This window comes from Liolophura sinensis, chromosome 13, assembly GCF_032854445.1.
Source record: "Liolophura sinensis isolate JHLJ2023 chromosome 13, CUHK_Ljap_v2, whole genome shotgun sequence".
NCBI lineage: Eukaryota > Metazoa > Mollusca > Polyplacophora > Chitonida > Chitonidae > Liolophura > Liolophura sinensis.
In genome coordinates, this window is record NC_088307.1 from 2,537,899 (window position 1) to 2,549,437 (window position 11,539).

The following is an 11,539-nucleotide window of genomic DNA, read 5'->3' on the forward strand; positions in this document are numbered from 1 at the left end:
TCCGGTTTTGTACTCTACATTTTTCAGTCCATTGAGTTCTGGAGACACAAATTAGGTGTAGTTTGTTATATCTGGTCAGATACAACCACGTCAGTGTGGATTACTAGGTAAATAAATACCCTTATCTAAATCCTTGTAGTTGAGTGTGTGTGTGTGTGTGTGTGTGTGTGTGTGTGTGTGTGTGTGTGTGTGTGTGTGTGTGTGTGTGTGTGTGTGTGTGCGTGCGTGTGAGTGTGTGTGTGTGTGTGTGTGTGTGTGTGTGTGTGTATGTGTGTGTGTGTGTGCGCGCGCGTGTGCGTGTGTGCGTGTGTGTTTGCGTGTGTGTGTGTGTGCGTGCGTGCGTGTGTGCGTGTGTATGCGTGTGTGCGTGCGTGTGTGCGAGTGTGTGTGTGCGTGCGTGCGTGCGTGCGAGTGTGTGTATGAGTGTATGCGTGTGTGTGTGCGCGTGCGTGCGTGTGTGCGTGTGTGTGTGTGCGTGCGTGCGTGTGAGTGCGTGTGCGTGCGTGCTTGCGTGCGTGTGTGCGTGCGTGTGGTGTGTGAGTGTGTGTGTGTGTGTGTGTGTGTGTGCGGGTGTGTGTGTGTTTATGTGTGTGTGTGTATGTGTGTGTGTGTGTGTGTGTGTGTGTTGTGTGTGTGTGTGTGTGTGTGTGTGTGTGAGTGTGTGTGTGTGAGTGTGTGTGAGTGTGCGGGTGTGTGCGGGTGTGTGTTTGTGTGTGAGCGGAAGAATTTGCATGCATCAGGTTAGAGTGGACGCCTTACAAGCGAAATATATATATATGCTAAAAACAGCTGTATAGTGTATAGTCCTGCAGTTAAAGTGTTTTGTCCATAAATCTGTCATAAAGCAAACCTATCCAGTTCCCAAACAAACCATGGTACATATCAATCACGCATTCAAACAATCAGTCATTCAGTGTTCATTCTTAGGACTCGTCCCACTTACTGTAACCTGATACAGAACTTTCATGTGGGAACTTTTATCAGAGTGTCCATAACGAGGCAGTTGTTGATGTAATCCAACCCCATGGGGCTAAAACCTTGACTGTCTTGTTTTACACTAATATAATGGCTGGTGCGGACACCACTAGAGGCCTTAGTACTCTAATCTTAAGTGGACGATTTTGATTAAAGGAGATATGTCGTAAAGAACTTAAAAATTCCGACCAAAAGGCCACTATCAGAGGCAAATAAGAGCCATAAAATATTACTTTTGGGTCATCCTACCTTCCAGAGAAAGCTTAAAACATCTAGTTAAAGTCGAAAGACCTCTTAAAATCAGGCAAAACGAGAAACTTTATCCTGGAGAAAATGTTACGTCATTTACATAGTAATTGTGGTTGGGGTCATTCTAACCCAAGCAGTGTGTTGCTAGAGGGATAGGTTTATCTGATGGTGTGAAATAATTAGCCCCTGTCAAAGTATCTGATCTTTGAACCAGTAAGGATTATCCGTCTGTAAGGCACACGCATACTGATTGCCAGTGACAAACGTTTTATGCTAGTTATGTTTTATACAGACAATTGATGTAAGACCCTTGGACTGCGGTCTTTTCTAAGACAGCCTGTTTTGCACAACTGGGGCTAAAGTTTTGAAACAGGCGAAATACAATGTATGGCAACCCCATCGGACTTTAATGGCCAGCGTACATGAGATGTGATAGGTGTCTAGTCTGCTGAGTTTGTGTCATTTACTTCGTTACTCTGGATGGAGACGACGGACCAGGAAAGTATATAAAGGCTTTAAAGGCAGATTCGACACTGGACGCATAAGACATTCTGCGGGATTCTTGTTGGAAACCTACGGATATGATAAGGACATCCACTGCTTATAGTAGGGCTAAATACTGTCCTGCTTGAAAACTGCGTTTGTGCAAAATCACATTTTTGTTCACATGATTTAATCACTTGGTGATTTGTGAGGTACTCATGTGCTGTACACATTGATAGATTTTCATGTGAACGAAAATTCCCCCCCCCCCCCCCCAAAAAAAAGAATGTACACCAGGCTGTTCCCTTTTCGGCAGACAGCGAAGGTCAAGGTCATTCTGAAGCTGACCTTCGTCTTTTTCTTTTTATTTTTCTGCCTATATAGTTTGTATTGTGTGATGACGTCATCGTGGATGTTTCCCACCGTCTTTGGTTTGAGAAAACCGGATGCTGTGGCACACCGGGAGGTAAGTCAGCCAACTTTTACCTGTTGTCTCAGCATTATTTGTGGATGATTTGCATTTTATACGTTTATCGCTGTTTTATTCTGAGTATTATAGCAACGTCCCGTGTAGCCTAACCTCTCGCTACATGATATCAGTAATGCTGGAAAGGCCAGTATTCTAGTTCCCTACGACAAGGCAGCAAGTCTTTTTGATAGCTGACTTTATGACAAGAGGAATATACTGTTTCAATCTTAATCACAGGCTTCAGTTTTGACACTGTTAATTATTCTTACGTGAACAGCAGTGTATCAAAGTGTCTTGCATGTGACGTGTACAAATCTAGTATGGTACCATTTTGTCTTACATCTTACGTCTTGCATGATGAATTCTATTAACGTTCAATAAGGCCACTACGAAGGATATATGGACAGTAGCAATTAAAGGTCTTTATTTTTGAATACTGCCAAAATTTACATGTCTATAGAGCAGTCACCAAAAACTATTGACTGCTTCGTTTTACATCACTTCGTTCCAATTTCTTACTTTATATACTTTCTTTCTTCTTTGGGGTTTTTTAAACGTTGTTTTTGAAAATTTGTGGTGCGATTAATAACCTCGGAGTGTCCATTGTGATTTGTGTACGAATGTCTTTGTACGAGGCCTGGATATGGTATCGAACTCTTGCTACGGAAAGTTTTATTTCTGGTGGTGTGTTTAATGGACCTCCATTGAATGGATCTGTCCAAATGCTCACATATTTATCGCACGGACCTTACCCGAGAACCATGCTGAAGACACCAGACAAGACGCCCCAGGCAAATGGCATTGCACTTGTTAATGCAAAAGCCTTGGAGATGAGCTGACCGTGCCGGGATCGAAGCCTGGGCGTTTCGCTTGTAAGGCGTCCACTCTAACCTGATGCATGCAAATTCTTCCGTTCACGTTTAATTTTAAGTTAATTAAAATAATTCATTTCTTCTCCTTTTCAGTTTCCATCCGCTGTATTTCGTTTTTACCAGAAATGCAGATCCTTAAAACTAAAACTGGTTGTGATGGATAAAAACATTTTATCTTCATTGGTTGGAGAATATCGTGTGCCGTGGGAAAATGTTACCATGGTTTCGTTCGGCGTTTTCGAAGCTGAGGGGATACAAATGGAAAAGGTAAATACAGATTTACAAATTTGCTTTTCAAATTTTGAATCTCAAGGTTTGTATATTTATATTAATGTCTTTAAATGAAAAACTTCCGACCTTACTGATGTTTATTGTAAGAGATGTCATGACTGGTTTACTGCAGCTGATGTTTATTGTAAGAGTTATGTCATGACTGGTTTACTGCAGCTGGTGTGTATTGTAAGAGTTGTGTCATGACTGGTTTACTACAGCTTATGTTTATTGTAAGAGTTTCGTCATGACCGATTTACTGCAGCTGGTGTGTATTGTACGAGTTACGTCATAACTGGTTTACTGCAGCTGTTTAAAGCAACATTGTTTACTTGTACGATCGACGTATGAAAACCTAAGACAATTTAGCTGTCTTAAAGCTACGTCTTCAAGTCGTGGCCCTAATTAAATACAAGGTACAGCTTCCGCGAACCCTTAAACTGAAAAAAGAGACCTCATTCAAGGTCTGTCAACATTTCTTGGACTCTCAAAGTTCGATATCATCTTTTTGTTAACATTCTGTTGCTTAGAAAAGATTTGTCGCTGTCTATATACCTATATACTGCATGCTTTAACAGGCGAGGTCCCATTTCACGCCTCAAAACCTAATCTCGCGTTGCGTGTCGTGTAACAGGGGCGGTAATTCAGAGCAGAAATATTGTTAATATCATGGTTCGTTGCTGGTTCATAAACAAAACCGCTGGAGCGAGTTCTTTAGAATGTCTTAATGCCCAGTAACGCGTTAATTATTTCCTAATTAACTAGAGCCCTTCGTGGTTCAGTCGGTTAGCGCGCTAGCGCAGCGTATTGACCCACGAGTCTCTCACCAATGCGGTCGCTGTGAGTTCAAGTCCATGTCATGCTGGCTTCCTCTCCGGCCGTACGTGGGAAGGTCTGCCAGCAACCTAGTCGTGGATAGTCGTGGGTTTCCCCCGTGCTGTGCCCGGTTTCCACCCACTATAATGCTGGCCGCCGTCGTATAAGTGAAATATTCTTGAGCACGGCGTAAAACAACAATCAAATAAATAAATAAATTAAATAACCTAATTAACGATTGGCTCACGGAACAGGCTTCTGTGACGAGTGGAGGAAAAACTGCGCGTCTGTTTGCTGTCTGTAGCTAACTTTAAGAATCCTCCAACCCTTCTTGCGATCAATTAATCATTTTGTTCTCAACCGCAGGCTGAACAATCCGGCAAATTCAGGATGCTTGGGTTTACCAATCAGAAACCGACTTTCGGTACTTCCGCACAGAAACACACTTCCTGTTTCCTGTTCCGGTTCAGGTGGACCACGCTGACAATCAGTGTGATGGTTATCTACAAAAATGACGGATTCTACAGCACTGATGTTTGCGGGGAGGAATCGAGAACTAGGATATACGGAATCATAATGGATGAGTATGTTGCTTTCATTTAAATCCGGGGTGAGCCTCCATGGTCTGGTGCTTAGTCTCATGGCGCAGCACTATGACCCGCGAGCCTCTCCCCAATGCCTTCGCCGTGAGTTTAATTCTAGCTCATGCTGTCGCCCATTGCGGTCGTAGGTGGGGAGGTCTATCCAGCAAATTGGTCGTTTGTTTCTCCCGGGCTCCTCCCATTTTCCTCCCACCATGTTGGCCACTGTCATATAAGTGAAATATTCTTGAGTAAGGCGTAAAACTCCATTCAAAGACATAAAATGATGTATATCTACCTAAACTTTTCTACCCTTGAATAATTATTTCAAATTTTGCTCTTAACATTGTATGCAGTAAGGTGGTAGCACATTTCTTATTATCAGCACACACATTTATTTTGTTTTCATTTCATGAGCACTTCCAACCAAAAAACTACAAATGATTGTCTAGACGTCATTAGAAAACGTACAAATGATTGTATAGACGTCATTAGAAAACGTACAAATGATTGTGTACACGTCATTAGAAAACGTACAAATGATTGTGTACATGTCGTTAGAAAACGTATAAATGATTGTGTACACGTCATTAGAAAACGTACCGTTTTGATTGTGTAGACGTCATTGGAAAACGTACAAATGATTGTGTACACGTCATTAGAAAACGTACAAATGATTGTGTACACGTCATTAGAAAACGAATATAAAGCGAACTCACTTGGTGTAGTTACAAACGAGGGCCTTTGGTGTTTGTGAAGGTGTTTCGGTACCTGACAATAAGGAACCTGTTTTGCCTGAAGTAAGTAGGAACTCTGTAAGCTCTGTAGTCTATAGCTTAGTTGTGACTTTGCTGAAAGTTTTGTGGACAGACCGATAACGTACGTATCACTCATGCATAGTCAGACAAAAATGGTCAATTCAACTTGGACCCATGTAGTAATTCCGCCGGAAAAGATATTTCTTTGTCCTTTGCGGTATTGTGGAGTTAGGTGAAAGATATCATGTCAATCATGGAGATATAAATACCGTTGTATGCTTCCATGCTCCAGTCATATGCAAAACTCAAGAAGTTTATTTTGGTAGTTACTACTTTGTACTTTTTCTGTGTCTGTATAAAAACTCATTATTTATTGATGTTCTGAAACATTTGTTCCACAGATTTCAAACAAAACAAGTCACTGTTAACAACACAATCATGGTTGTCCCGGCAATGACACACTCTTTCGTGAGGGAACTTCCTTTTTCTACTTACGTATCCTGTCAAAGATGGCGGTCACCTCCAGGCTTGACGGAGGAAGGGAAGGCCCACTTACAGGCCTTGTTACACCTGAAGGAGGTAGCCAGAACACTAGGGAAAACTGTGTTTATATTTTCTAAAACTTTGTTGGGTAAGTTAATATGCGCCCGTCTTTTTTGAAACATTGTTTGGTCAGCTAATCTACGCCCATCTTTCTTGAAACATTGTTGGGTCAGCTAATCTGCGTCCATCTCTTTTGAAACATTGTTGGGTCAGCTAATGTGCGCCCATGTTTTCTGAAACATTGTTGGGTAAGCTAATGTGCGCCCATCTCTTGTGAAACCTTGGTTGGTCAGTTAATCTGCTTCCATCTTTTTTGAAACGGATTGTTGGGTAAGCTAATGTGCGCCCATCTTTTTTGAAACATTGTTGAGTAAGGTAATCTGCACACATCTCTTTTGGAACACTGGTGGGTCAGCTAATCTGCGCACATCTCTTTTGAAAGATTGTTGGGTAAGCTTATCTACGCACACCTCTTTTGAAACTTTGTTGGGTCAGCTCATCTGCGCACATTTCTTTTGAAACATTGTTGGGTAAGCTAATGTGCGCCCATCTCTTTTAAAACATTGTTGAGTAAGCTTATCTACGCACATCTCCTTTGAAACACTGTTGGGTAAGCTAATGTGCGCACATCTTTGTTGAAACACTGTTGGGTAAGCTAATGTGCGCCCATGTTTTTTGAAACATTGTTGGGTAAGCTAATCTGCGCCCATCTCTTTTGAAACACTGTTGGGTCAGCTAATCTGGGCACATCTCTTTTGAAACATTGTTGGGTAAGGTAATGTGCGCCCATCTTTTTGAAACATTGTTTGGTGAGCTAATCTGCGCCCATTTTTTTTAAAACATTGTTGGGTCAGCTAATCTGGGCACATCTCTTTTGAAACACTGTTGGGTAAGCTAATGTGCGCCCATCTCTTTTGAAACACTGTTGGGTCAGCTAATCTGGGCACATCTCTTTTGAAACATTGTTGGGTAAGCTAATGTGCGCCCATCTTTTTTGAAACATTGTCGGGTCAGCTAATCTACGCCAATCTTTTTTGAAATATTGTTGGGTAAGCTAATGTGCGCCCATCTCTGTTGAAACATTGTTTGGTAAGCTAATGTGCGCCCATCTTTTTTGAAACATTGTTGGGTCAGCTAATCTACGCACATCTCTTTTGAAACATTGTTGGGTAAGCTAATCTACGCACATCTTTTTTGAAACACTGCTGGGTAAGCTAATGTGCGCACATCTCCTTTGAAACACTGTTGGGTAAGCTAATCTGCGCACATCTCTTTTGAAACACTGTTGGGTAAGCTAATCTGCGTACACCTCTTTTGAAACATTGTTGGGTAAGCTAATCTGGGCACATCTCTTTTGAAACACTGTTGGGTAAGCTAATCTACGCCCATCTCTTTTGAAACATTGTTGGGTAAGCTCATGTGCGCCCATCTTTTTTGAAACATTGTTGGGTCAACTAATCCGAGTTGTGATATCTGCCATATCACATAATGTCACGCAAAATAACACCTATAAGGAGTAAAACTTTGTTAGAGAAAACAATGAAAAACAGAACTTGTCAGGTTTGAAAAGAATAACTACTCAAATATCGATTCTATTTTTAGGTTCTGTCATCGTCAAATACTTACGTTACATGTTTAGCTGTAGCATTTAGTCTTTGCGTTTCCCCGCCATTTCAGACTGGGTTCAAGCTGTGCAGTGTATCGGTTTATCGCTTTATCTCCTGTAACCAATTTCAATATTGTCGTGCGAGACAAGGGGTGTGCTTGAAGAAGATAGTTCGTGCTTGTAATACTTACCATTTTCCATGACGTGGCACGACTCACCTGATTACGTGCTACACACATATTTTACCTATATTATTTCCAGGCTGGTATCGAGACTGCGCTTTCTCTGACGTCATCGACGAGGTCGATATGGGGATGTTTGTGGAAGATTTGGACAAATATTTCCTCACTGCTCTGCAGAAAGATCCAAACATCGACGGACAAGTTTTCGGCAAGGTAAATGTGAACGATACGATGGTTATTTCGTATAAGCATTTTATGCTTGAACAAACATTATGGTAGCTATGTCAGAGCCAGGATCTGACTGAGCGTTGAATTCCAGTGTACACTCTGTTTTACATAGAATACCACTTAGGTTTCACAGAGTATCACTCAGGTTCACGGAGAGTAGTACTCAACAATTTTTCAGTCATGTGACGACGAAGGAATCCTTAGGGTGTATGTAATGTGCCTTGTTGCAAGGCGGATTTCCACCGCTCTTTTATCTCGTGCAACCTCACTGAGACGACTTACCGAAGGTAAGTAAGTCGCCCCGCCCGAGCCATTATACTGATAGGGGTTCACTATCATGCTGAACACCATGCGAGGAAGTTACAACTTCGTTTTTTGAGATCTTAGGTGTGACTCGACCCAGGATTGATCCAGGATTTACCTCTCCCGAAGAGGAAGCTCTACCAACTGTACTATCAGAGCCCGTGATTTTTCACGGAGGTTTCTGCTCTACACTGAGATGTATTGGGATCTTACACTCAGATTTTACATTTATATGGGACATTGACCGACACTCGGGTTCAAAAAATGTACTATAGAATGAAGAGTATGTTTTAAGGAACATGAGGAAAGGTATGCCAAAAAACGAAACTTTTTTTATTATTGAGGCAATTTTTATATTTGTTAATAATCTCTCCATCTATGAATATTTTCCGGCAATGGTCGGAAATATTCGGAAATGAAATCATCGGTGAATATACTGGGAACGCAGGACCAGCTTACGGCCCCCAGTTCGGGCTCTACCCTCAACAATGTTGCTTTGACTGCTATTATCGTTGATGTTTCCACAGCAGGCTACCTAAACCCCAGTCCTACTGCTGTGGCCTTGCGAAACGTGTAGTTTAAAGCCATTTTTTTTCGCAAGACCAAACAAACCACCAAAGAACTAAGAAAGTGTATGAAGTACGAAAATAGGATGGAGTCGTGCAGAGATGAACAGTCAACAGTTTTCAATGATGCCGAAAAGACGCAAGGTTTGTTTAAGGCGTCTGAGTGAAATCAGTATTCAACACCGAACGTTTCATCACGTAAGGTATGCATTAAGGTCGGATCAACTCACAGTGAATGTTAGTTGTTGCTTAGACAACACTGGATTGAGTTTGAATTCTCAGATACACACTAGAATGCTTGTGATTTTATTTAGATTGCCCACGGCATGCATTTCGAGTTGAAGGTGCACGGGATGCGGATAAACTTGTTCCTAGTATACAGGGATCGCCTGAAGGGAACGATGTGGGTGCGGCGGATGGACGTTGGTTGGGGAAGGATATTAAGGTACTGGGAGTTACTGAGGCTTATCTCTTGTAATCATGATAAGCCATGGTGGGTCTGCCAGTCGATGGTAAAAACTCTCTATCGTCGAGGAGAATAATAATGTATTGCTCTGCATGATGACGTCGCGCAAAAATGAATAGTCTTAACAGCCGATATGAGCTATGCAAGATTCAAAACTGAGGAAATATGACTGGTGGAAAATAATACCTTTACTGAGATATTGTCAGCTGCATATACACGACTTTGAGTAGACGAATAGGGTTGTTATTTCACCATAAAAATCTTATTGATGGCGATGCAGCCTTCGGGCCCAGTGATTAGCGTGTTATCCTCTCGCCAACGCGATCGCTGTGAGTTCAAACCCAGCTCATGCTGGCTTCCTCTGATCATACAAACTGCGGATGGTTGTGGTTTCCCCTCGGACACTGTTCGGTTCCTTTACACCATAATGCTGGCCGCCGTCGTAGAATTGAAATATTCTTGAGAACTGCGTAAAAGTTGAATCAAATAAATAATAGTCATATGAAACGGACGACTTGTACCACTGAATATTGAAATATGCGGCATTATGACATTAAAAACGTAATTTATTTGAAACAACTGATAAACAAAATACTTAAGTTGCCTTAAGTTGGCAAGTTGCCTTCTTGTTTTATTTTCCAGGTTAGTTTACCCCGACTTCGGCCTTTGCTCTGGTCTGTTCTATGACAGTGTTCTATACGTTCCCTGTCCTGTGGTCCCGCTCCTAAAGTTCGAGTTTGGGAAAGAATGGGCCAAAGCCAGAGATCTCAAGTCCCGGCCCTTGAATGTGGACATGGAAAACAGTTTTTCTCCCATCCAGTTGCCCTCTTTGGTGAAGGATATCAATGATCCATCAATATCCCTGCGTCATTAGTATCTTAACGATCCCTCTAACTTAAAGCACCAGTATCTTCCTAATTATCCAGCCAGTTTACAGCGCCTTTAGTAATTTAACCATCTCTCCACTTTACAGCGTCATTAGCATCTAGAAATCACAACGGTTTTTTTCTGCAGTCACTTTGTTACTGCATTCCAGCGTTCTAAACTTATACAGCTCTGCCATTTCAAACAGATAAATGGGTTTGTTTCCATGATACTGACTTGCCTCTTTGATTGGCTGTTATGTGCACTGGGTATCTCATTTAAAATATTCGTATTGGCTGAGCACATTCTCCACTTGCGCGCGCAGGTTATTACGTATACTTATCGGCAGTCTAATCGGCATTTTCAGGAGTCCTACAGGAGTTCACGCAGGGTTTGGGCGAGAAAAGTTGGGGGCTCTAGCAAACTAACGCGATTTATCCTCAACCGAGGGCCCCACTGAGCTGGCATATCTAACTAAGTAAAATGTACTAATGTACATTCACGTCTTTTGACCGCAACGGTTTGCGCGAGTCTCCACTCGCAATTCCTATGAATGGAATGTAAAGCTTTTACTAATATGTGAATATTTTGATCTTACTGTAATTCGTCTCTTTCTTTGGACACTGCAATTATTTGGACGTTCTCAAATATCCCCCACCTAACCCCTACATTTCCGAACTTCTGAAGGAGTGTCTGATTATAGCGTAGAATAAATGAAAAACAGAAAAAAGCTCTGCGGTGGGCATTTCGAACCATGTCAATGATCTGACGCCGATTCCTTTTACTTTCATTTTCACCACTGGAAAAAAATTGTTGTAAGTTTCACCAGTATAATAAACATATCATTCTAATGGGTTTACGGTGATTTGTTGTTTTTTTTTTATCGACACCAAAAGTGATCAATAAAGCCCAAATTAAAAATCACTCATTTGGTTCCCTTTGATTCATCTGTTTGTTTGGCAAACAACATTTATGAGTAGGTATCCAGATTAACCCAGTGTCGTTGTTCGGGATGACGCTTCAGTGATGGGCAAATTCTTCCTCTAAAATCTATTTACTTATTTATTTGATCTATTTATTTGATTGTTATGACACGTCGCACTCAAGGATATTTGCTTATACGACGGCGGTATACTTATTTGACTGGTGTTTAACGCCGAGCTCCTGAGCGTCTCTCTTAAATGATGAGAGGCAGATTTTAACAGATTTTTGCCTCCACACTTCTCAACCCGCGCATATTAAAAACAAGCACACGCGAAGAAATTACTGCTCTTGTAAAATTTAGCAGAATAGGAGAGTTTAGAATTC

The 11,539-nt window shown here is 41.6% G+C and overlaps 1 protein-coding gene across 1 annotated transcript; it reads left to right on the forward strand.

The window, feature by feature from the left end:
* The first annotated feature begins 1,386 nt into the window (after positions 1-1,386).
* LOC135480659 (ribitol-5-phosphate transferase FKTN-like) lies at positions 1,387-11,155 on the forward strand. The gene is made up of 7 exons (XM_064760554.1): positions 1,387-2,173; positions 3,142-3,315; positions 4,501-4,718; positions 5,875-6,104; positions 7,884-8,017; positions 9,216-9,346; positions 10,010-11,155. Exons 1-7 carry the CDS (start codon positions 1,994-1,996, stop codon positions 10,239-10,241), a joined length of 1,299 nt encoding a protein of 432 aa, XP_064616624.1. The 5' UTR covers positions 1,387-1,993; the 3' UTR covers positions 10,242-11,155.
* Positions 11,156-11,539: the final 384 nt, after the last annotated feature.

Excerpts from the sequence above, each read along its gene's own strand:
- LOC135480659 (XM_064760554.1), top strand. The coding sequence starts at position 1,994 with ATGTACACCAGGCTGTTCCCTTTTCGGCAGACAGCGAAGGTCAAGGTC. Across the intron at positions 4,719-5,874 it reads TACGGAATCATAATGGATGA|ATTTCAAACAAAACAAGTCA; the intron begins GTATGTTGCTTT and ends TTTGTTCCACAG. Across the intron at positions 6,105-7,883 it reads ATTTTCTAAAACTTTGTTGG|GCTGGTATCGAGACTGCGCT; the intron begins GTAAGTTAATAT and ends TATTATTTCCAG.